We start from the raw sequence: 26,311 nt of genomic DNA on the forward strand, positions 1-26,311 counted from the left end.
GTTTCTCACAATGTACCCAGGAGGTGAGCTGGACTAAAGACTTGAGGACAGAGGCTCCAGGCAGCAGAGGTGGTGCCCTGGTGCCCTGGCTGGCTGGGGGCAGGCAAGCCTGGGACCCAGCCTCCTCCTGCTAAGCCTGAGCCTCCCAAGGAACTGGAGACCGGGTTGAGGAGGGCCATTTGTGCCGGTGTTTGGGGGTGGGTAGGGATGGAGGGATGAAGGTTTCTACACAGTGGCTCCTTGCTCACTTGCACCCTGGGTTTCCTTCCAGATCAACCGGCTGGTGGTCGGGCACGACAACACGGGCATGAACGCCAGCTGGTTCCTGGGCAGCATCCAGATCCATGTGCCCCGACAAGGCAAGCAGTACATCTTCCCTGCCAACCGCTGGCTGGACAAGAACAAGGCTGATGGGCGCCTGGAGGTGGAGCTGTACCCCAGCGATGTCGTGGACATCCAGAAACGTACGGAGGTGGCCATGGCGGGACTGTCAACAATGTTCCCCGTAGGGTGGGGCAGCAGGGAAGGAGGAGGGACTGTGGGCGACTTGGGTCTTGTCTCAAAGGGGGGAAGCTTCCAGTTGTCCCTGGTACCAGGGTTCTGGGAGGGAAACGGGGCTCCTTTTACAGATGAGGAGACTGAGGACTCAATGGATAAAACATTTTTTGGGGGGATAAAGGCAGCAAATGACTTTATTAAGAAATATACTTTCTGGGAATTCCCTGGAGGTCCAGTGGTTAGGACTCCATGCTTCCACTGCAAGGGACATGGGTTCCATCCCCGGTCAGGGAACTAAGATCCCACATGCTGCGTGGCGCGGCCAAAAAAAGGAATATAGCTTGTCAGCCCTGTGTTCAAGAGGAGTTTGAGAAATAGTCTTCCCCCCGGGAAGACTGGGGAGGAGATAAGCTGTTTATTCATTTATTTATTCAATAAATATACGTTGAATGTTTCTCTGTGCCAGCACTGCCCTAGGCTTTGCAGAGGCAGCCATGAGCAAAACAGACCATTCAACGTATATTTATTGAATGTGCACATGCATGCACACACACAATCCCCTCCTCCCAGCCTTCAATAATCAATATTTGATTTGTACATATTATAACCATGTAATATTCTTCACTACTGACACCTACTTATAACAATTAAATTTAAGTTTTATACAACTTTTTGTTTTTTCTGGAGTTAATAATAGCCTCACTTATTCATTAGCAGAGTTTTCGATATACCCATCTATATTTCTATATACCCATCTGTACACCCACCTATCTGCATTAGTGCGCTAGGGCTACCATAAAAAATATCACAGACTAGGTGGCTTAAGCAACAAAAATGTGTTTTCTCCTGGTTCTGGAGGCTGGAAGTCCAAGATCAAGGTGTCAGCAGGTTGGGTTTCCTCTGTCCTGGGCTTGCAGATGGCCACCTTCTCACTGTCTCTCACAGGGTCTTCCTGTGTGCATGTGCATGTCTGTGTCCCAATCTCTTCTTACAAGGACACCAGTCATTGGATTGGGATCCACCTTAATGGCCTCATTTTAACTTAATCACCTCTATGAAGGCCCTGTCTCCAAATACAGTCACATTCTGAGATACTACGGGTTAGAGTATCAGCATATGAATTTTGGGGGTACACAATTCTGCCATTACACCATCTTATCTCCATCTTCCCAATAGAACTAGAATTCTTTTCATATGTTCAAACCCAACAGGAATTCTGTTGGTTTCCTCTCTGTACTCTTCTCCCCCACTCCCTGTCTCAAGGGAGACTCTGTCCTGTTCTCTAGGCTGCCATGAAGCTGTCCTTTTGAGACTTCCTTTCTACTATCTTTTGGACATTCCATTCTTCTCTCATCTGGGTCAAATCTCCTGTTTCCTGGATTTCATGCCTTCCTCTGCTTTGGTTTATTCCCTCATTTTAGAGGGAACACATTCTCCACTGCAATGGAAAATTTGAATGTCTGCAAATGTCTTTGGTCTACTGTCACCATTGATCCATAATTTGGCTTGTTAGAGAATTCTGAGTTCGAGCTCAGAGTTTAGAAGGAATTATTCTACCATCTTCTAGCTCCCAGGGTTGCATCTGGGAAGTCTGATGCCATTCTGTTACCCAACACTTTGGGTTTTTTCTCTCTAAAAGCCTATAGGATCCTATTTCTATCCTTAGCATTCTGAAATTTCATGATGTCCTCGCTGCCTTTTGTGATTTAATTTCATCCAATCTTCTGGGAACTCACGGGCTCCTTCAGTCTAGAAGCATTTTTTAGTTTGGGGACCCTTTTTTGTATTTATTTCTTTGACAATTTCCACCTCTCTATTTCCTCTGTTTCCTTTAGAACTGAACTTGTAGTGAGATGCTGGACTTCCTCTGATTTTCTTACCTTTCTATCATTTGTTCTTGGGAAATTTCCTTTCTGCTCTTCAGAACTCTCCTTGACTTTACTGTTGCTTTGGAATATCTTCTTTCAGCTAATACCACATTCATTCCCAAGAGCTGGCTCTCGTTCTCTGAATGCTCATTTTTCTCTGTCCTCATTTTGTATAATCCTGGCTGCTATTTTTCTAAGAACCGAGAGAGGGAACTGGGTTCAGGGTTCTCTCCATTCACAATGCCGGCTTTTCCTGAGTCCCCCTGTGGTCCATCTGCTAGCCCACCCTCACTCCCAGCTGAGGCCAATATCTCTAGTTCAACTTCTTCAGGCTCTCAGCTAGTCCTCTTGTTTTCAGCCCCCAATTTCTCACATTGCTACGGTAGTGGGAGATCCCTCATCTTGTTGAAAATAACAGTCTTAACTTGAAAAAAATTATGATTTTGTCTTATAGCATTGCTGAGAGGGCAAGTCTTGTAATAGTCACTTTGAATAAATATGGTCCCATAGTTCTGGGAGATATTTTGCTCTCCTATGGGAAGTGCCCTCTAGGGGTAAATACCTGTAACACATTTCCACCCTCTAACAGCTTGATCAAGTATTACTTGTATTTTGAAGTATTACTACTTCAAAATACAGACAATTCTCTGTGTAGCTGTATCTGTTGATATCATCTGAAAGGTGCATATATTTAAATGAAAATTATCATTTCAACCCCTCCTCCTTTACTGAAAATAAGGAAAAGAAACAAACACACAGCCTTGTACTTCTTTCTGCACTGTGGTGTCTGCCCAGGGGTAGGCACACAGCAGAGGGTGCCAGCTGGTGTACTGACTACTCTTCGTCCCTGGCTCCAGAGGACATGTGTGACACACAGGATAACTGAGCTTTGCAGTCTGATGGCTTGGGTTTGCCATTTCCACCACCTACTCAATTCTTCTAAGCCTCAGTTTGGCAATCTTCAAAATGGAAATAATGGGGTTTATGATATTGATGGGAGGGTTGGATAAGAGAATGCCTAAGAAGCACCAGACACAGGGTAGAGGCTTGCGAAGTGTTTGCTTTGTAATGATTACTACTACCGTTATTACTAAATGTCCCATTTCTCCCCCATGTGCCCACCCAGTGATCCACTACGAGGTTGAGATTTGGACAGGGGATGTGGGCGGCGCAAGCACCACTGCCCGAGTCTACATGCAGATCTACGGCGAGGAAGGCAAGACAGAAGTGCTCTTCCTCTCCAGCCGCTCAAAAGTGTTTGAGCGGGCGTCCAAGGACACATTCCAGGTGTGTGTGGGCAAAGCAGTGGGGTTGTCAACAGAGGGCCCAGCAGTTGTCTGAAAGTGGAGGTATTGGTTCTCAGCCCTGGCTTCTTATTAGAATCACCTGGGGAGCTTTAGAAAAAAGGGCTGCCTGGTCTATACCTGCATCAGTTAAATCAGAACCTTTATGGTGGGACCTGTTTTCTGGGAACGTTTCTGAATGCTTTACCAGAGATACTAATATGCTGCCAATTCTGAGAACTGCTGGAGCAGGTGATTCTAATTTAGCAAAATACTGCACGAGACCCTTGGTTACTACATTCATTCCCAGCCTTGGCCTCTGATTCTACCACTCACTCAGCCTGACGGCGGGGCCGTGCCTCCCAAACAGGATACTGGGAGGCTTGGGGTCTCCCGGCTGTGTTCTGAGGGCCCCAGACCTCCTCACTTCCCTTCGAGTAGAGGAGAAAAAGAGATGAGAGTGCGAGCATGTTGTTGACAGGAGAGGAAGGAGGATGCAAGGGTGGTGCCCCCTGGGGAGGCACATGAATGTCTTATGTGGGACATGAGTGCGTGTGTGCATGTGTGTGTCTGCAGACCTGTGTGTGAATGAAGCGTATTCATGCTGGCTGGTCTATGAGTGTCTGTGTGCCCCAAGCAGCTTGGCCCTCAGCAAAGAGTCCTAACCCAGTGCCCAGCAGAGAGGGTCCTGGCTGAGCTGGGCCAGTGTCACAGGTGTCTGGAATGTTAGCACTGAAGGGGGCCTCCTGGAGTCCAACCCCTCATTACACTGCTGAGGATGCAGAGGCCCGAGCGGTTCACCTCTCTGAGCCTCAGCTTCTTTATCAGCTCAAACCTAGCTTCATAACACCTGCCTGGCCTGCTTCACAGCCCCTGGAAAGATCAAAATAGTCAAAGTCAGGGAAAGGACTTGGGAAATCAAGTCATGCAGATGTAAGAGCAGGGCATCTTCTGGATGTGAACAGACTGCATGGCTGCACATGGTGGTGGCTGCATTAACGGCTGGGCAGACAGTTGGGGGGAGAGGGGACAGCAAGTGAGCTGGCTTGCAAGGATGCTGTGACCTGGAAAGCACTAGAGAGGAGATGGAATGTGCTGAAGAAGGGACTTCCCGTATCGAGAGCCCATCCCCTATGTAGCTGAGAAGAATACGTTCCTCTTCCTGGGGGCCCTGGGCTCCATTCTGGCTAATAATTTCCTCACAAAGATGGTTTTGGCTGCATTGTGGCTTCATGAACCGGGAGTCAGAAGGCCCGAGTTCTCATCTAGGCCTGGGCTCCAATTATGGGACACTGAACAACTCATAGGACAGCCCTGGGCCTCAGTTTCCCCAGCACACAAGCAGAGAACTGGTGGGACTGGGCTTTAAGGATTGTCAGACACCCAGGCAAGGGCCCATCAGCACAGGGAGCCCTAAGAGTGGCCCGACCGGCAGGAACTCCATGTGAGCTGTCCCCTGAGCTCTGCGGGGGCCAGACCACCCCACAGTATGAGGCTCAGAACAGAGTGGCAGATCGAAGGTCAAGGACCTGATCCTCTGAAGCAAAGCTAAATCCACAGACACTGCCCTTTGAGCCAGACACGTGCTAGGCCCAGTGGGAGAGAAAAGCAAGAACGAACAGTCCCTGCTCTCAGGAATTCCCACTTGATGTGCAGACACCAGAGCTCATGGGCAAAGAGGGCACCCAGGCCGGGCCAAGCTCTGGGCCCCCTCCCCTCTGAGCTCCCAGGGAGAGGAGACGCTGGTGTGTGGGAGGGGCCTGGGGGAGACTTCTATTTTTTGAAAAATAACACTTATTTTTTGCTTCTTGCAAAATTTATACATAATTAATGCTGAAAAAAAATGTTCGGAAGGAGAGCACAGAAAAGCACAAACTAAAAAAAATAAAGTAATAATAAAGCTCAGGAATGAGAATGAATAGGTTTTAGAGGTAGAGGAAGGAATGAAGGCATTCTGCGTGAGGGAATAAAGATGAAGATATGGAATTAAAAAAAAAAAGGAATGAGGGCTTCCCTGGTGGCGCAGTGGTTGAGAGTCCGCCTGCCGATGCAGGGGACACGGCTTCGTGCCCCGGTCCGGGAAGATCCCACATGCCGCGGAGCGGCTGGGCCCGTGAGCCATGGCCGCTGAGCCTGCGCGTCCGGAGCCTGTGCTCCGCAACGGGAGAGGCCACAACAGTGAGAGGCCCGCGTACCGCAATAAAAAAAAAAAAGGAATGAGTGTGATGTGTGTGGGGTGTGTGTGTGTGTGTGTGTGTCTGTGTGTGTGTGTAAAGGGGGAAAGAGAAAGAGAGGGAGGGAGACCATCTTTGCCCTCTGTACAGGGGTTTAGAAGGACACCCGCTTGCGGGGGTGGGGGGGGGGGAGGCGGGAAGGGAAACCAGGCTTGCGTGCACGAGAGGAGGAGCGGTGGCAACTTTGAGCTCAGAGGTCCCAGCCTCTTCATCCCACGCTCCTGGTGCAAGAGGCGCCAGGCTCCTCAGGGGGCGAGGCGGATGCCACCCCCGACCCCCAGCCACTGCCCCGCGCTTTGAGCAGCTGGAGGCGGCGGACGTGGGCCAGGTCTTCAAGATCCGGCTCGGCCACACGGGCGAGGGCCTCAGCCCCAGCTGGTTCGTGGACACCGTGTGGCTGCGGCACACGGCAGTGCGGGAGGAGGACCTCACGCCCGAGGAGGAGGCGCGGAGGAAGAAGGAGAAGGACAAGTTGCGGCAGCTGCTCAAAAAGGAGCGTCTGAAGGCCAAGCTGCAGAGGAAGAAGAAGAAGAAGAAGGGCAGCGACGAGGAGGACGAGGGGGAGGAGGAGGAAGAGTCCTCGTCGGAGGAGTCCTCGTCGGAGGAGGAGGACGAGGAAACCGAGGAGGAGGAGGAGGAGGAGGAATTTGGACCCGGGATGCAGGAGGTGATCGAGGAGTACAAGTTTGACGCCCACCGCTGGCTGGCCCGGGGCAAGGAGGACAATGAACTTGTCGTGGAGCTGGTGCCCGCAGGCCGAGAGGGTCCTGAGCGTAAGCCTGAGGAGGTGTCAGACGGTCCCCTGGGGGGTGGCAGGGAGGGGGAGGGTGCCCAGCTCTCCTCTCACGTGGGGGGCCCATGGCTCTCCTCACCTGCCCTCTGCTGAAATGCCTCCACGGACAGTTCTTTGCTGGGGTTGGCATTGCCCTTGTCCTGAGACTCTTGGAAGGAGCCCTGGTATAACTCGCTGTAACTCCACGTGGGGGACATCGGTAGGAGGGTTGCTGACTGTGAGTTTTGCCAGGACTCTCAGCCTCTTGGGCTTCATGGCAAAGAGAAGTCTCGGGTAGGGAGGAGGGACGGGTTCAATTCTAGGTTAATGTAGATGCGGGTGTACCCGGAGGTCCTTCCTACTCCCACCATCTGGCTAGATCAGAGGGGTTGAGCCTCAGGTCCACCCCGAGGCCCAGGTGTCCTCAACACTGTGTGTTTTGTGTCCCCAGCCAACACCTACGAGGTCCAGGTGATCACGGGGAGTGTGCCCAAGGCTGGCACCGATGCCAATGTCTTCCTGACCATCTACGGGGAGGAATATGGGGACACGGGAGAGCGGCCCCTAAAGAAGTCGGACAAGTCCAACAAGTTTGAGCAGGGGCAGGTAGGGCTTGGGCTCTCTGACCCCAGGCGGTGGGTGGGACCCAGATGGAGAGAGCCCTCTGGTGATTCCTGAGGCAGCTCCACCCAGCACAGCACTGCTGTGTCCAGCAGTGTGCTCTGTTCAATCCAGCCAGGTAGAATGGAAGTGCCTCTTCTGTAAGCACCGGCGCTTTGTGGTGGGGACCTAAGAAAGGCACAGGTGGGGATCAGTGCCAGGAAGCCCACAGCAACTAACTGGAGATAGTATAGGTAGCAGATGCTCAGGTGCTGAGTGAGTGGGGCAGGGGTTCAAGGAGGAAGTGCTGACCGTAAGATGGTGCTTTGGGGGAAACTTAGTGAGAAGGAGGGATGTGAACTGGGCCGTGGTGGGTGACTATGGTGTCCATGTCTAAAGATGACAGTGAGAGAGGTGTTCTCTGAAGATGTGACCGCATGACAAAGACGTGGGAGTGGAAGTGTGGAAGGCCAGTTGGAGGACAGTGGGTCTTCTCGCTATGCTGTGGTTAATGCCAAGCCATGGTGGGCGCTGCCTCTGGGAAGCTTGACGGGACCAATTTAAGGGGTGAGGGCATGAGAGCCTTGAAGGACAGGCTGAGAAGCCCGACCTGCATCCTGAGGCAGTGATGCCACAAAGGCTTTTGAGCATTGAGAGAAATGCATACCTCTCCCTCTTCTAGGTATAGTAGGAAAAGCATGGAAAATACATCTGTCCTTCTTGTCCTTTGAGAGTTTACTGCATCCTCTGGCTAGACTGTCTCTCATCTCACCTTTCACATTTCTGCCCCCATCCCAAAACCAGATTCCCTTATCAACACAGAGAAAAACCAGAAATAAACCAAATCCATGAAAAATACTTCTGGGCTCATTGCTTGATTTATTTCAGATATCCCCTGCTTTTTCCTTCAACACTGCCTTCCCATGACCTGAGAATCAGGATTTATTTCTGTATTTCAGTACTTTCATTTAAAAATTATAGCCACTATGATGGCTGGAATTGGAAGAAAATTGCTATAGAGGTTGTAACTGGTACGGCTGATGAAATTTGAATAGGGACTGTATGTTAGATAATAGTGTGTTGATTTTAAGTTTCCTGAATTTGGTCACTGTACTCTGATTATATGAGAATGTCCTTGTTCTTAGAAAATCTATGTTGAAGAATTTGAGTGGAGGATCATGATATCTGCCATATACTTTCAAATGATTCAGAAAAAAAATAGAGAAAGGGCAAGAGAGTGTGGGAGAGAAAGCACATGTTGCAAAATCTAAGTGAAGGGTATACAAAATTTCAATGGGTCCTGGTATCATCTGCTTCCTCCAGTGAGTATGTGTATACTTGTATCGTACACAGTCTCTCTTCTCACCTGAATGGTGAGCAATCCAAGTCTTACACTCCGAATTCTGTCAGTCACTTTAGATTTGCACTTTGGCTTATAGTAGGTACTTAATTAAAATTATGGTTGAAGGAGTTTATGCACGTATGTGCACGCGCAGCACGTGGTCTCAGCACACACCCAAGCAATAGGCCGTACACACACACACACACACACACACACACACTCCCCATAACACAACAGGGAGCGCCCAGCCAACCTGTTTTCTCCTCTACTCCTCTCTTATGGTCACCTTCGTCACCCTCCTACTCCTCCCTCCACCTTGCAGGACACAGTGAAAGTGAGACCTCCCTGGCAGGTGCAGGTGTAAAGACAGTAGTGCAATAGGTGAAGGGAATTAAGAGTTGCAAACTTCCAGCTATAAAATAAGTAAGTCACAGGAATGGAATGTACGCATAAGGAATATAGTCAATAATGTTGTAACAATGATGGTAACTGGTCTTTATGTGGTGATCATTCCATAATGTATAAAAACATCAAAACACTATGTTGCACACCTGAAACTAATATAATTTTGTATATTAATGATAACTCAATAAACAAAAACAAAAACCAATAGAGTAGACCGAACACCAGACAACTGACTGCATTTTCCATTCCGCCTTCCCCTGATGCTTTGGATCTTACAGCCGGTCTCAGGCTGCCCCAAGTCCTGGGAAGGTGAAGCTGATGGCGAGGTGGGGAGGGCTGCCCCCCAGTGTGCTACTCTGACCCTTCCCAGACAGACACCTTCACCATCTACGCCATTGACCTTGGCCCCCTGACCAAGATTCGGATTCGCCATGACAACTCGGGCAACAGAGCAGGCTGGTTCCTGGACAGAATAGACATCACTGACATGAACAACGAGATCACGTGAGTGGGACTGGAAGGGAGGGAGGGAAGGCCATGCCTGCCACGAAGTAGTCATGGAAAAAAGGGTGGGAGTGGGGTGGCTGTGATGGGTGAGGGTTGGGATAGGGTGGCTGTGGTGGGTGAGGGTGGGGGTGGGGTGGCTGTGGTGGGTGAGGGTGGGGGTGGGGTGGCTGTGGCGGATGAGGGTGGGGGTGGAGTGGTTGTGGCGGGTGAGGGTGGGGGTGGGGTGGCTGTGGTGGGTGAGGGTGGGGGTGGTGTGGCTGTGGTGGGTGAGGGTGGGGGTGGGGTGTCTAGGATGTGGGTTTGGCCCATGGAGCTGGCTGGGTGGGCATTGCCTCCCTCCCTTCCCTCTCCCTGAGCAGACCCTCAGCTGCTTGCCCTGTCAGGTGACAGTCTGGTAGGACATCCAATCCAGTTCTTGACTCCATCATTTCAGAATGTCAGGTTTTCTGTCCTTGCCATGGCCCAATCTCCATGGCCAGACTTAGAACCCATAAGTCTCTCCATGTACAAAGTGACTTCCAGGACATTGTTTTAATGTTCTAGACTAGAAATAAGCAAACTTATCCTGTAAAGGCCAGAGAGCAAATATTTTAGGTTTTCAGGGCCATTTGGTCTCTGTAACAACTGCTCGACTTTGCCTTTGCTGCAGAAAAACAGCCATAGATGATGCTAAGTGAATTGAAGTGGTTGTGTTTCACTAAAACTTCATTTATAGACACTGAAACTTGAATTGCAAGTAATTTTCACATTTCACAAAATATTATTGTTTTTAGATTTTTTTCAACCATTTAAAGATGTGAAATCTCTGCTTAGTTTGTGGGATGTACATAAGCAGGTGGGCCAGGTTTGGCCCACAGGCCATAGTTTGCTGGCCCGTGCTTCAGATTCACAACTAGCCCCAGGAGCTCACTCCCCTTATCTCCTCCTCTTCCATCGCCATCCTTTCTCATTGGTGCTGTACAGTTTCTTTTCTTTGTTTCCTTGGTATTGAGCAGCAGTAAGGGCTCTGTGCTGAGCCAGCTCCAACCACTTGCAAGTAGAGAGAGCAACTCTGAGCAAAGCCTGCCCTGGGAGATAGATGTAAAATCATGGGAGACTGGTAAAAGATGGTGGAGTAGAAGGACGTGCGCTCACTCCCTCTTGCAAGAATCACAACTAACTGCTGAACAATCATCGACAGGAAGACACTGGAACTCACCAAAAAAGATAACCCACATACAAAGCCAAAGGCAAAGCCTCAATGAGATGGTGGGAGCGGTGCAATCACAATAAAATCAAATCCCATAACCTCTGGGTGGGTGACTTATGAACTGGAGAACAATTATACCACAGAAGTCCACCAACTGGAGTGAAGGTTCTAAGCCCCACATCAGGCTTCCCAACCTTAGCGTCTGGCAATGGGAGGAGGAATTCCAAGAGAATCAGACTTTGAAGCCTAGCAGGATTTGATTGCAGGACTTCAACAGGACTGGGGGAAACAGAGACTCCACTCATGGAGGGCACACACAAAGTAGTGTGTGCACCAGGACCCAGGAGGAAGGAGCAGTGACCCCACAGGAGACTGAACCAGACCTACCTGCTTGTATTGGAGGTTCTCCTGCAGAGGAGGGGGGCAGCTGTGGCTCACCACGAGGATAAGGACACCGGCAGCAGAAGTTCTGGGAAGTACTCCTTGGCGTGAGCCTTCCCGTAGTCCACCATTAGCCCCACCAAAGAGGCTGTAGGATCCAGTGCTGGGTCACCTCAGGCCAAACAACCAACGGGGAGGGAACTCAGCCCCACACACCAGCAGACAAGCCTATTAAAGTTTTACTGAACTCTGCCCACCAGAGCAACACCCAGCTCTACCCACCACCAGTCCCTCCCATCAGGAAACTTGCACAAGCCTCTTAGATAGCCTCATCCACCAGAGGGCAGACAGCTGAAGCAAGAACCACAGTCCTGCAGCCTGTGGAACAGAAACCACATTCACAGAAAGACAGACAAAATGAAAAGGCAGAGGATTATGTATCAGATGAAGGAACAAGATAAAACACCAGAAAAACAACTAAATAAAGTGGAGATAGGCAACCTTCCAGAAAAAGAATTCAGAATAATAATAGTGAAGATGATCCAGGACCTCGGAAAAAGAATGAAGGCAAAGAGCGAGAAGATGCAAGAAATGTTTAACAAAAACCTAGAAGAATAAAAGAACAAACAAACAGAGATGAACAATACAATAACTGAAATGAAAAATACACTAGAAGGAATCAATAGCAGAATACCTGAGGCAGAAGAACGGATAAGTGACCTGGGAGACAGAATGGTGGAAATCACTGCTACAGAACAGAATAAAGAAAAAAGAATGAAAAGAAATGAAGACAGCCTAAGAGACCTCTGGGACAACATTAAACGCAACAACATTCACATTACACTGGTCCCAGAACGAGAAGAGAGAGAGAAAGGACCCGAGAAAGTATTTGAAGAGAGTATACTCAAAAACTTCTCTACCATGGGAAAGGAAATAGCCACCCAAGTCCAGGAAGTGCAGAGAGTCCCAGGCAGGATAAACCCAAGGAGAAACACACTGAGACACATAGTAATCAAATTGACAAAAATTAAAGACAAAGAAAAATTATTAAAAGCAACAAGGGAAAAACGACAAATAACATACAAGGGAACTCCCATAAGGTTAACAGCTGATTTCTTAGCAGAAACTCTACAAGCCAGAAGGGAGTGGCATGACATATTTAAAGTGATGAAAGGGAAGAACCTACAACCAAACCTACTCTACACGGCAAGGATCTCATTCAGGTTCGACAGAGAAATCAAAAGCTTTACAGACAAGCAAAAGTTAAGAGAATTCAGCAGCACCAAACCAGCTCTACAGCAAATGCTAAAAGAACTTCTCTAAGTGGGAGACACAAGAGAAGAAAAGGACTTACAAAAACAAACCCAAAACAATTAAGAAAATGGTAATAGGAACATACATATCGATAATTACCTTAAATGTGAATGGATTAAATGCTCCAATCAAAAGACACAGGCTCGCTGAATGGATACAAAAACAAGACCCACATATATGCTGTCTACAAGAGACCCATTTCAGACCTAGGGACACGTACGGACTGAAAGTTAGGGGATGGAAAAAGATATTCCATGAAAATGGAAATCAAGAGAAAGCTGGAGTAGCAATACTCATATCAGATAAAATAGACTTTAAAATAAAGAATGTTACAAAAGACAAGGACACTATGTAATGATCAAGAGATCAATCCAAGAAGAAGATATAACAATTATAAATATATATGCACCCAACATAGGAGCACCTCAATACATAAGGCAAATGCTAACAGCTATACAAGAGGAAATTGACAGTAACACAATAATAGTGGGGGACTTTAACACCTCATTTACACCAATGGACAGATCATACAGACAGAACAGAACTGGAACAAAAAATCCTAAAATTTGTATGGAGACATGGAAGACCCCGAATAGCCAAAGCAATCTTGAGGGTTAAAAACAGAGCTGGAAGAATCAGATTCCCTGACTTCAGACTATACTACAAGGCTACAGTAATCAAGACAATAAGGTACTGGAACAAAAACAGCAGTATAGATCAATGGAACAGGATAGAAAGCCCAGAGATAAGCCCACACACCTATAGTCAACTAATCTATGACAAAGGAGGCAAGGATATACAATGGAGAAAAGACAGTCTCTTCAGTAAGTGGTGCTGGGGACTTCCCTTGTGGCACAGTGGTTAAGAATCCTCCTGCCAATGCAGGGGACACGGGTTCAAACCCTGGTCCGGGAAGATCCCACGTGCCACAGGGCAACTAAGCCCGTGCACCACAACTACTGAGCCTGCTCTGTAGAGCCCGTGAGCCACGACTACTGAGCCCATGTGCCACAACTAACTGAAGCCCATGCGCCTAGAGCCCATGCTCTGCAACAAGAGAAGCCACTGCCATGAGAAGCCCTTGCACTGCAACAAAGAGTAGCCCCCACTCCCCACAACTAGAGAAAAGCTGCGTGCAGCAATGAAGACCCAACACAGCCAAAAATAAATAAATACAAATTTAAAAAAAAAAGTGGTGCTGGGAAAACTGGACAGCTACATGTAAAAGAATGAAATTAGAAAACGCCCTAACACCATACACAAAAATAAATGCAAAATGGATTAAATACCTAAATGTAAGACCGGACACTGTAAAACTCTTAGAGGAAAACATAGGAAGAACACTCCTTGACATAAATCACAGCAAGATCTTTTTTGACCCCTCTCCTGGAGTAATGGAAATAAAAACAAAATAAACAAATGGGACCTAATGAAACTTAAAAGCTTTTGCACAGCAAAGGAAACTATAAACAAGACAAAAAGACAACCCTCAGAATGGGAGAAAATATTTGCAAATGAATCAACAAACAAAGGATTCATCTCCAAAATATATAAACAGCTCACGCAGCTCAATATTAAAAAAAACTAAACAACCCAATCAAAAAATGGGCAGAAGACCTAAATAGACATTTCTCCAAAGGAGACATACAGATGGCCAAGAGGCACATGAAAAATGCTCAACATCACTAATTATTAGAGAAATGCAAATCAAAACTACAATGAGGTATCACCTCACACCAGTTAGAATGGGCATCATCAGAAAATCTCCAAACAACAAGTGCTGGAGAGGGTGTGGAGAAAAGGGGACCCTGTTGCACTGTTGGTGGGAATGTAAATTGATACAGCCACTATGGAGAACAGTATGGAGGTTCCTTAAAAAACTAAAATTAGAATTACCGTATGACCCAGCAATCCCACTACTGGGCATATACCCAGAGAATACAATAATTCAACATGCACATGCACAACAATGTTCATTGCAGCACTATTTACCATAGCCAGGTCATGGAAGCAACCTAAATGCCCATCGACAGACAAATGGATAAAGAAGATGTGGTACATATATACAATGGAATGTTACTCAGCCATAAAATGGAACGAAATTGGGTCATTTGTAGAGATGTGGATGGACCTAGAGATTGTCACAGAGAGTGAAGTAAGTCAGAAAGAGAAAAACAAATATCATATATTAACACATATGTGGAATCTAGAAAAATGGTACAGATGAACCAGTTTGCAAGGCAGAAATAGAGACACAGATGTAGAGAACAAACATCTGGACACCAAGCGGGGGAAGCGGCGTGGGGGTGGGGTGGGGTGGTGGTGGTGCAATGAACTGGGAGATTGGGACTGACATATATACACTAATATGTATAAAATAGATAAGTAATAAGAACCTGCTATATAAAAAATAAATAAATAAAATAGAATTCAAATTAAAAAAAAATGGCCGTTCAGAGAAAGAAAAATTAGAGCAGCAAATCTGCTCTCTCTCTCGAAGAGACACCGTCTTCCCCGACAGTGCCTGTGGCCTCCCATGACCTTTATTAGCTCAGGAATAAGGCCTCTGCAGCCAGAAGGGTAAATGAACACTGACCTCATCCCTCAGCTGCCCCTGGACCCAGTCACATGTCTCCATGCAAAGTGACTCCACCCTGACTCCCCTTTGCCGCTCATGCCCCACCCCCAATCCATCGCCACTGTGTCAGAAAAGCTCAGCCAGACCCCCTCTCCCCATCTTCAGCACCCCCTGGTCAGAGCCTCTTGGCTGGTGCCTCTGCTTCACCCAGGCCCTCCTAGTGTCTACAGCCATCCAGCCCTTAGGCCACGTCCCTCCTCTGCTCACACCCCGCAGAGGCCTTCTTGGTGATGAAACTCGGGGCCCAGGAGCCATACAGTGTAAGGGGAAGAGCAGGGGCACAAACCCAGAGTTCTGGAATTCCAGACCCACTGTTGCTATGCCGCTCTTCCAGTACCACCAGTTGACATACTTGATGTGCTCCAGCCTTTATGCACAAAATGGGAACATATTAAATACATTTTACAGCGTTCAGTTTTGCAATCCACTCATTCCAGTTTAACTTGCAAGTGAAACTCATACTTTTAGTGGCCCCGAGCTTTGTTCCAATGCTCAGTTTAAACCTCCTGCTGACCCAACCCCTGGGTCTTCCTTCCATTGCCCTTGCTTAAGTGGAGTGGTGGGCATACCTGGCCAGAACACCTGCATGCCTCTCTTCCCCTTTGCTTCTGAAAAATCCCTGCCTACTCCCCTCTGCAGACCTGCCTGAGCAGGATTTATTCCTGTGGGAGAAAGGGGAGGGGCCAGTAGGCCCAGTCCTCCACTAGACCTCCTGTGAGTGCTTGTTGTTGCTGTGAGGATAGAGGCTAAACGTCCAGCGCTCAGGCCCATCCTGGCTCCAGCTCTGGTTCTCCTGCCTGCGGAGGCTGCAGCCATGGGCGTGCTAAGGGCCTTTAACTTCATGGTGCAGGTATCTCAGGGACCACGGGGGTGGTGCCAAGAAGCCAGGCTCTGACTCCCCGCGCGTGCGCTCTTCACGGGTGTGGGAGGGCTTGTGCCTTCCCCTCTTACTGACTTTTTTCTCTCCCAGCATCAGTCTCCCCCAGCTCTTTCTTTATGCATCTCTCTCCCTCTGTCCCTGTCCTCCTCCAGCTTCCCATACTCTCATTACTCCACCTCGGCCCCAATCCCACTCTTTTCCTTACTTCTGTCTCTCTCCCTTAATCGGCCATAATTTAGAACTAAAGCCTATTATTCATAAATTAGTAAAAGTTTAACTTTCCCACTCATATATTTGAAAGGCAGAGAAGTGGAACGATATACATTTTTCACTTAAACACTAATGTCATAGCAATTTGGTTTATATCTCCCAAGGTTAAATCCACATCTCTCAATACACAGGTGCCCCTCTGTGCCCCATCCGAGCCCCTGGGCCAAGGTGGCGTCCTCTGGCGCTGCCCCTCTACCATGCTGACGTTGGGAAGCAGTAAGGACTGTAGGAGGATGGGGGGCTCATTCAGGGACAAGACCCTGTGCCTACACTGCTCCCACCTCTCCAGACTTTGACCAGACCCTGAATGCATCTTATGCACCTGGACAGCGGTGGGGAAGGGGTGCAGATGGGGCTGTAGAGATGGGCTGCATCCCCAAACCCTCTGAGTTGTTCTGGAAGCTCAGGGGCCCAGTGGGAACTGTCCAGCCCACAATCTCCAGAGATCCCAGGCATGGACTGAAGAGGAAGAAAGGAAGCATTAAGAAGAATCATCATCATCTTCACAATAGTTTTAGCAAATTCCTAACCAAGAGCGTACTGAGAGCCAGGCAGTTTTTTGAAGCACTTAAAAATGTTTGAGTCGGGAAATTCTCACAACCACCTATGAAATAGGCACTATCATCCTCATTCTACAGAGGGTTGCCTGATAAACTGCAGAATGGCCAATTAGATTTGAATGTCAGATAAGCAATGGATAATGTTTTAGTATAAGTATGTCCCCAATACTAGATAGGACATACGTATATTGAAACATTATTACTTGCTTATCTAAAATTCCAATTTAACTGGGAGTCCTGTGATTTTATTGGCTAAACCTGGCAACCTTCGCACAAAGAAGTAAAGAAACTTGTTCAAACTCACATGACCGTAGGCCGCAGAGCCAGGATTCAACCCCAGTCTGGCTCTAGAGGCGAGTCCTCAGTTCCCGCACCCTGCTGCCTCTCTCGGCCCCCATCCTTAGTTCCCTTCCGTCCAGGCACCTTCCTTGCTCTGGGTTCAGCCTCTCCACTGAGGAGTCTACCTCGGACCTCCCTTCCCTGGGTGATGCCCGCTGTCTGCTGTGCCAGCTCCTTAGCCATACTCTTTGCACCTTCCAGAAGCATAATTGGGTCATTCCATTAAAATCCACTAATTCAGCCCTTGGGTATGAAGCCCCTCCTATGTGTACAACATTCTCTGCCAAAGTGGCTCTGGCTAACAGGTTGATTCTAGAAAAGGCTGGAACAGTCCCCAGAAGCCCCTTTTCCTCTAGATTCCTCCAATAGGACCCTGATTGAGGGTTTGCTGTGCTCCAGGCACTGTTACCCAGCCATTTTCAGTGGGGCTGTATGGAAACCACATCCCATGTTTGTTGTCTACTCTAGCCAAGTGACTAATGGGGTGACTCCCAGGCTAGGTAGGATGGGAGGGCAATGCTGGGGGTGCGGGGGAAGACAGGGGAGCATTTGGGCCCCATGATGGCCTCTCGTTCCTCAGCCCATGACTACTGTTTCATGACACCTTTCCAAAGAGACATCCCTCAATTCTCCTCACCCCCTGTCCCCACAGGTACTACTTTCCGTGCCAGCGCTGGCTGGCAGTGGAGGAGGATGACGGCCAGCTGTCCAGGGAGCTGTTGCCAGTGGATGAGTCCTATGTGCTGCCGCCAAGCGAGGATGAGGAGGGTGGGGGAGATGACAGCAACCCCCTCGACAACCTGGCCCTGGAGCAGAAAGGTTTCCTAACCTAGAGCTGATTTCTCCCCTCCAGCACCCCTTTCCTCTGTCTCTCCCCCACTAGGTCTCCATCTTCCCTTCCCCTGTGGGCTCTGGGCACTTCCTTCCCTGGGAATCTATCTGTTCTCTCATTCCTCCATGGCAAGAATGGGGAGGTGAAGGGGGCGTATTCTCACATGTCTAGCATATGGCTGGGTATGAAGTACATGGCCTAGCATGGAGTTATTGTCAGGAATAGAATGGAATGGAAGGAATGGAATAGAATAGAATAGTTATAGCTGACTCTGACTTAGACTTGTGTCCTCCCCTCCAGGCACATTATAGACTCTCAATATGGATATTTTCGTCAAGGGAAAGAATGAACTTTCAAGAGTTCTATGACGCTTGTGTTCCCTTCCTTGAAACATGCATCCCTAAAACTTCCCAACCTGAAGGAGTCACACCAGGGCTCCTGGCTGTTGAGTCTCTGAACCCCACAGTCACCCCAAGTCTTCCCCAAGCATCCTACAACTTTACTGATTGAGGGTTTCCTGTGTGAGCTGGATGTGGGGTGGGGGGACCTCATCTCTGCCTTCAGGAAGTTTCCAGACTAAAGGCAGCTGCAGAAGAACACATGCTACAAGTAAAGTGATTCATAAAAACAGCCAACACGAGCAGAGAAACATGCTCAGTACGTTTTCTTCCTCCTCCCTTCATGGGAGGTGGAATCTACCACTCACTTCTCCACACTCTTCTCCTGGCAGATAAATCTACCACATTCTCAGTGACCATAAAGACCGGGGACAAGAAGAACGCGGGCACCGATGCCAATGTCTTCATCACACTCTTTGGCACTCAAGATGACACTGGTAAGAAAGCAACGCAGGGCCGAGGTTCACCCACGTTCCCCTCCAGGGAGACTGGGAGATTCAGTGCAATTTTCCAAGGAATTACTGGACGTGACTCTCCCTCTTTCTCTCTTTTATTTTAAGAAACCATATTTTTAAATTCTCTTTATTATTTTATTTTATTTTATGAAGAATACTTAACATGCAATCTATTTTCTTACCAAATTTTAAATGTACGATACATGGTCATTGACTATAGGTATGTGGTGTACAGCAGATCTCTAGAGCTTATTAAACTTACTAAACTGAAACTTTATGCCTGTTGATTATTAAACCCCCATTTCCTCCTCTCCGCAGCTCCTGATAACTACCATTTCCGTCTTTGATTTTATGAATTTGATTTTGATACCTCATTTAAATGGAGTCATGCTGTATTCATCCTTTTGTGTCTGGCTAATTTCACTTAGCATAATATCCTCAAGAACCATCCACATTGTTGCATATTGGAGAATCTCCTTTTACAAGGCTGTATAATATTCCATTGTATGTACATACCATATTTTCTTTATCCATTCATCTGTCAATAGACATTTAGGATTTTTCCCATTCTTAGCTATTGTGAATAGCGCTGCAATGAACACATGAGCGCTAATACTTTTCAAGAATCTGATTTCAATTCTTTTGGATATATACCCAGAATTGGGATTGTGGGTTCATATGGTAGTTCTCTTTTTAACTTTTTTAGGAACTTTCATACTATTATCCATAGCAACTGAATCATTTTTCATTCCCACCAACTGTGTGCAGGGGTTCCAATTTCTCTACATCCTCACCAACACTTGTTGTCTTTTGGTTTGTTTGGGTTTTTTAAAATTTATTTATTTTTGGCTGCATCAGGTCTTACTTGCAGCACATGGGATCTTTCACTGCGGTGCCCGGGCTTTTTGTTGCAGTGCAAGGGCTTCTCTCTAGTTGTGACACGTGGGCTTTGTAGTTGTGGCACGCAGACTTACTTGCCCCGTGGCATGTGGGATCTTAGTTCCTGACCAGAGATGGAACCCACGTCCCCTGCACTGAAAGGCAGATTCTTAACCACTGGACCACCAGGAAAGTCCCCTTTTGTTTTTTTGATAGTAACCATCCTGACAGGTGTGAGATATCTCATTATGGTTTTGATTTGCACTTACTTCATGGTTAGTGACAATGAGCCTTTTTTCTTATACTGTTGGCCATTTTTATGTCTTCTCTGGAGAAATGTCTATTTAAGTCCTTAGCCCATTTTTAATTGGGTTCTTAGTTTTTTTGTTATTGAGTTGTAAGATTACTTTATATATTTTGGTGATTAACCCCTTATAGATATATAGTTTGCAAATATGTTCTCTCATTCTGCTTTTGTTTTTGTTTTTTTGCGGTACGCGGGCCTCTCACTGTTGTGGCCTCTCCCGTTGCGGAGCACAGGCTCCGGATGCGCAGGCTCAGCGGCCATGGCTCACGGGCCCAGCTGCTCTGCGGCATGTGGGATCTTCCTGGACCGGGGCACGAACCCGTGTCCCCTGTATCAGCAGGCGGACTCTCAACCACTGCGCCAGCAGGGAAGTCCCTTCCATTCTGTATGTTGCCTTTTCACTCTGTTGTTTCCTTTGCTGTGTAGAAACTTTTTAGTTTAATGTAGTCCCTCTTGTTAATTTTATTTTTTGTTACTGTGCTTTTGGTGGCATATTCATGAAATCATTGCCAAGACCAATGTCATAAAGTGTTTCTTTTATGCTTTGTTCTAGGAGTTTTACAGTTTCGGTCCTTCTGTTTAAATCTGTAATTCATTTTGAGTTGATTTTTATGTACAGTATGAGATAAGGGTCCAAATTAAGTATTTTACACGTAGACATCCATTTCCACCATTTATTGGAGAGGCTATCCTTTCCCCATTGTGTATTCTTGCATGCCTCTGACTCTTGAAAGATTTCATGCAACTAGCCCCAACAGAGAAAGGCAATTCCTTTTTTCTTAAAAATCTCCCTGTGAGGTGACTTGTCTGCCTCGGTTGTGAATGCCAGTTCTTTTAAAATTCTTCCTAAATCTTACTAAGTCAGGCCTACTGCATTCTGGGGACAGAGAGCCCCCTGCCCTCTCTTGGTCCTCACTGCTGCCTCTACCACCTCTACCACCTTTGGAAGCCATGTCAATCATCTTCCCTTCGGTATCCTCTCCCCAAGTAATGGTGCCCGATTCTTTGTCCAGGCCTTTCTGAAAGTTTTTACCATTTCCTGTGCCGTTCCTTGAGGTGTCACTCTGTTTGACTTTCAAAACTGTAGCAAACGGGCTCCTCGGTCCAAACAGCGAGTGATCTCTTCTCTGTGTCTTTTGCCAGCTTTCTCCTTCTGTTCTAAAGGCAGAGGTAGCCCTAATTCTATCTCTACCTCAATAACAACCCGGGAACCAGTGGCTCTTCCCAACCTCCAGTGAGATTCAGCCAGTGGGTTCCATGGTACTCTCCAGATGAGATGCTCAGGGAGTCTTGGGGTCCTTCTGGAGCCTCTGTCAAGGCAATCAGAGAAGGTGGAATGTAGTGCTGGAGTCAGCCATCCACTTGGACCATGTGTCCAGCCATCCTGTCTGAGTTCAGAGAGGAACCAGTCCCTCAAATATGTAGTCATCCCATATTTGCTCAAAACCCTGTGGGTCCAGAGCTCTATGCCAAGAATTGCCAAAGAATGAAGGAGCTTAATCCCTGACTTTGGGGTGCTCTTATTCTAATTCAGCACTGTGGTGATATAGAGCATGGACTCAAGCTTGACTGATTGGTTTAAACTTCTGCCCTACCACTTATTAGCTGTGTGACCTTGGGCAAGTTCCTTAATCTCTCTGTGCTTTAGTTTCCCCCATTTGTAAAATGGAGATTATATTAGAACATGCCTCATAGAGTTGTGTATTTAATGAAATTGAACATGTAAAATATTTGAGACAAAATGACACTCAATAAAACATTTATTATTATTATTATTTACTAGGTTAGGTAATGCAGATATAATGAATGAATCAGGCCAAAACTTATAAATGAACGTCCTTGCAATAGTTACTGAGCCATGGTCAATGAAATTGAGGGGCCCTAACAACTGCTTTTATTTGCCAAGGAATTGCTATGTGTTAGGCACATTCTTGAAGACGCAAGTCATCATCTTATTAAATACTCACAACAACTCTATGGGGAAGACCATCCCTTTTGACATTCGAGGAAACCAGTTTCAGGGAATTAAGTAATTTGTCCAAGGCCACCCAGATGCTAAGTGGCAAAACCGGGCATCTAATCAAGGTCTGTCTGACTCTGTGTGCTGAAACCAGTCTGCAATGAGTCTAGATTATCAGAAGACTTCCTACATGAGGTGGGACTTACAGCGTTAAGGAGACTTGAAAGCTGAGGCAGGAGGAGATGGTGATGATCCTGAAACCACCTTAAATTTCAGACTGACACGCAGCCAGAGTCCCAGGACAGATGATGTATGTGAGATGCCTGGTCAGGGGCATTTGAAGCCAACCCTCCTTCTGTCATCCAGAGAAGAGTCTCCAGAGAATTCCCACATGCCCCATCCCTGCAGGGGAGGCCCTGTTTCCCCAGGGAGCGTGGGAGGGTGGCTCTGTCACTGGCTCCCTCCCGGCCATGGAGAAACGCGGGGATTGTGAAAGGGGAGCACACATTGACTTAGGGCCCCACCACTTCCTCCTGGATGACCTTGGATAAGGCACTTAATTTCTGGGTGTGTCTCCTTTTCTTTAGATGCAAACTGGAAATAAAAATATATATGTCAAGGGCTTCCCTGGTGGCGCAGTGGTTGAGAGTCCACCTGCCGATGCAGGGGACACGGGTTCGTGACCCGGTCTGGGAAGGTCCCACATGCCGCAGAGTGGCTGGGCCCGTGAGCCATGGCCGCTGGGCTTGCGCGTCCCGAGCCTGTGCTCTGCAATGGAAGAGGCCACAACAGTGAGAGGCCTGCGTACGGCAAAATAAATAAATATATAAATAAATAAATAAATATATATATTATATATATATATATATGTAATATATATGTCAAAAGATTATTGTAAAGCTTAATAAAAGGACATACATACACACACACACAAAATGCCAAAGACGCCAAGTGGATGGTAATTGTACAGTCTAAATTTGATGAAAGTTCAGAAATTTGGTCATGATGAGGAGAGACGAAAAAAGGTGGTCAGACTAGGTTGGGAGGTCTCAGGCCCAGCCAGTCATTTGGGGTCATTTGGTTGGCAGGAATGACCCTCCTGAAATCCTCCAAGACAAACAGTGACAAGTTTGAGAGGGACAGCATCGAAATCTTCACAGTGGAGACCCTGGACCTGGGAGATCTGTGGAAAGTCAGGATCGGCCATGACAACACAGGTCTCTGCCTTCCCTCCCTCTTTTCCTGGCTAAGAACGTGAGGACCATGGTCAGGTCCCCGTGGGTGTCTAGGCAAGAATCTGAGGTAGACTTGGATGTCATCTGCCTTCCATAATGACACAGCTTCCTCAGTCCCTCCAGTCTGGTAGAGTCCTGGCTGCACGCAGAGATTCTGGTCTAATTGATCAGGGAGGGGCCAGGACGCTGGTGACTTTTAAAGCTTTCCCCAAAACCGCACTCCCAGAAATTTCAGTGGGCAGCCAGATTTGAGAATCCCTGATCAGTGGTCCTCAAATTTGAATGTGTATCAGAGCCACGTTGGGGGGCTTGTTAACACACAGATTTCTGGGCCCCACCCACAGCCTTTGGTTGGAGTAGGTCTGGGGTGGGACCCGAGAGCTTATGTTTCTCACTGGTAATGCTGAGGCTGCTAGGCCGGGGGCTCCACTTTGAGAACCACTGATGGAGCCAGTTCTTCCCAGAACCCACTGACACTGCAGCCACACAAAAGCTGTGCCCAAGTTTGTTCTCTCTCAGTAAAGCAGACTCATTTTCTTGGTCTTCAAACCATATCTTCTAAGCCTGAGGAAGGAGGCCTTCCTCCTTCCCTCTGGGACTGAGGAACAGGGTCTCTGCCTGGCTTCCATTTCTTTCTTTAAACCTGAGCACTCACTTTCCCAGGGAGGAGCATCGATCCTTCACTAGTTTCCCTTGCCTTCATGCATCGCAAACTGAGGCCAGGGAGCCCAGTGTCTCGCCCCGTCCCTGGGTGGAACTATGGAGTCCTCGTGAACACAGGCTCTCTCTGGCATCTCTGGGCTCCCTCTTCGGAGCACCTTCCACCTTGGACAGTGTGCTTGCTTCCCTCCCCTCAGACTCTCTGCCTCCTGTCATCTCCTCCCCATGCTCCTTTGCTCTTGCTAATTTCACTGACAGTAGGCTGGAGTGTGATCCACCTTCAGCTGGGTGCAGGGGAATCAGTTCAGTAATGCTGTAAGCAAGAGGGATGGCATGTTCACGGTGGAGCTGTAAGCGCCAGCCGTCGAGTAGGGAAGCGTGTTTGGAGTCCCTGAAGTTGTTCACAGAAAACCATCTGTGCAGAGGTCCTTGATGAGTTCTGTGTCTCCTTCCCTCCAGGCAAGGCTCCAGGCTGGTTTTTAGACTGGGTAGAGGTGGACGCCCCATCCCTTGGAAGGTGCATGACATTCCCCTGTGGCCGCTGGTTGGCCAAGAATGAAGACGATGGTGCCATTGTCAGGGACCTCTTCCACGCGGAACTTCAGACAAGGCTGTATACACCATGTAGGAATCTTGCACAGCAAGGCTGGGCCTCCTCCTGCACCCCATTGCTCACCACCCCAACTCAGTCCCGGTCCATCATCCAGTGTTGACCCTTGGCCAGGCACACCTTGGAAATTCCCCTGGCCCTGTGCTGGCTGTGGACAGAGCCCTGGACCCAGGGAAAGGAAATATGGGATGTATTCCACACTGTACCCCAAACTAGCTGGTGACAACAGGCAGAGTGCCTGTGCTTTCAGCCAGTCTGTTGTACTAGCTCTGTGATGGGAGAGGCACGGAGACCCTGGTCTGAGGTGAAAGGAGCTTTCTGTGGGCACTAGGCATGACAAAACACCTCCCCTCACCCTGTGGTTGCTAGGCAACCATGTGAAGGTTCAGGTCCCTGGGTAGCAGCTCCCAGTGAAGGGACCATCTGGGGTGGTGGTGCTCGTGAAGAACTTGACCTGCCTGTGTCCTGTTTTCACCTCCCCTCTGACTTTGCCCTCTGTCCCCCACCCTTAGTTGTCCCTTACGAGATCACCCTCTACACCAGTGATGTCTTTGCCGCTGGGACAAACGCCAACATCTTCATCATCATCTATGGCTGCGATGCTGTGTGCACCCAGCAGAAGTACCTGTGCACCAACAAGAGGGAGCAGAAGCTGTTCTTTGAGAGGAAGTCCGCCTCCCGCTTCATAATGGAGGTACCTGGGTCTGGCAGGCAGCCGGGGGAGCCAGAACTGGGGGCGGGATGGACCAGAAGACAAGAAGGAGCCCTTTGTCCAGAGTCTGACGTGTGCCTTCCCTCTGATGCGCTGCTGTGAGTGAGGGAGACAGGCAGTCCATCCAACCTCTCTGAGCCTCAGCGCATCTGAGTAGCCAGGAGGACAGTGAACCTGCCCTTCCAGGACCAGTGTCTGAATCAAAGGTGATCATGAGTGCATAGGGCTTAGGGAGCTAGAAGCACAATTCCAGTTCCATTGGGGCCATCTCCAGTGCTACCAACAACAGAGACCCGTGGAGAGAGCCGGCTTCCAGACTTTCTCGTCATATAGTTGTCTCCCGTTCATCTGCTGAGCTATGGCCAATCCTCTCATATACAAAAGAGCATCCGTATACTCCTCCGCTCCCCCTCAACTCTGGCCTGAGAGTCGTTCGACGGTTACTGTGGATGTATGTCACCACATCCACACCTTGGTATTCTCTGCACTCAGTCCCGTGCCTCCCTGTGCACTCCACCGCGTGCCAGGTGGGGTGGGAGAGACAAGGGAAGAAGAGGACCCAGACTATGCCTGCAAGGGGCTTGCAGTCCAGCTGGGGAACTCCAGATCTCACACGAGGCTAATGAGAGAGTCTGGCGATCATCATAGTAACTGATCCTGGGGGTAGGAAGGCACCATCATAGGGCCTTACCCATATTAACTCACTTAACCCTCATAGCAACTCTGCGCTTTAATCATCCCTGCTTAAATATGCGGAAACTGAGGCACAGAGAGTTTAGTAGCTTACATGAAATCACACAACCAAGGCATAGTGGAAGCAGGATTCAAAGCCAGGAGGACTGGCTCACGATATGTGCTCTTAGCCGCTGTAGTAGACTAGTCCATGGTGATGAGGGCAAACAGCGGGGCTGGCTGAGAGTGCTATAGGTGCTCAGAGATGGGAGAGGGCTCCCTGGAAGTGGTGGTTTTGAGCTGGACCTGAAAGTGGACATAAGCGGGAACAAGGAGGGAAGGATTCCTAGCAAGGGGAACATCGTGGCCAGAGGTGGAAGTCAACACAGCAAGTGGCTTGAGGTTTGGCCAGAGGGGCTAGGAGGAGAGTGATGCGACTTGGCTAGAGGACGAGATGGAGCAGGACCTAAAGGGGATGACTCTGCAGGACGAGAGATGGGAGCCAGGTAGT

General features: G+C 48.3%; 1 protein-coding gene across 3 annotated transcripts in view; it reads left to right on the top strand.

Moving 5' to 3' along the window:
* LOXHD1 (lipoxygenase homology PLAT domains 1) overlaps nt 1-26,311 on the top strand; it is a gene marked incomplete at both ends in the record, with an annotated part of 201,528 nt that overhangs the window by 96,651 nt on the left and 78,566 nt on the right. For 2 of the 3 annotated variants that reach the window (XM_079941781.1, XM_079941782.1), the window contains 10 exons: nt 272-464; nt 3,493-3,653; nt 6,188-6,656; nt 7,107-7,261; nt 9,373-9,506; nt 17,733-17,899; nt 18,643-18,747; nt 23,000-23,128; nt 24,266-24,430; nt 24,929-25,110. In XM_079941781.1, coding sequence (XP_079797907.1) covers nt 272-464; nt 3,493-3,653; nt 6,188-6,656; nt 7,107-7,261; nt 9,373-9,506; nt 17,733-17,899; nt 18,643-18,747; nt 23,000-23,128; nt 24,266-24,430; nt 24,929-25,110 — 1,860 coding nt within the window. The remainder of the gene's footprint in view (nt 1-271; nt 465-3,492; nt 3,654-6,187; nt 6,657-7,106; nt 7,262-9,372; nt 9,507-17,732; nt 17,900-18,642; nt 18,748-22,999; nt 23,129-24,265; nt 24,431-24,928; nt 25,111-26,311) is intronic. The other variant, XM_079941783.1, reaches the window with a different exon arrangement.

This window comes from Stenella coeruleoalba, assembly GCF_951394435.1.
Source record: "Stenella coeruleoalba genome assembly, chromosome: 14".
Classification (NCBI taxonomy): Eukaryota; Metazoa; Chordata; class Mammalia; order Artiodactyla; family Delphinidae; genus Stenella; species Stenella coeruleoalba.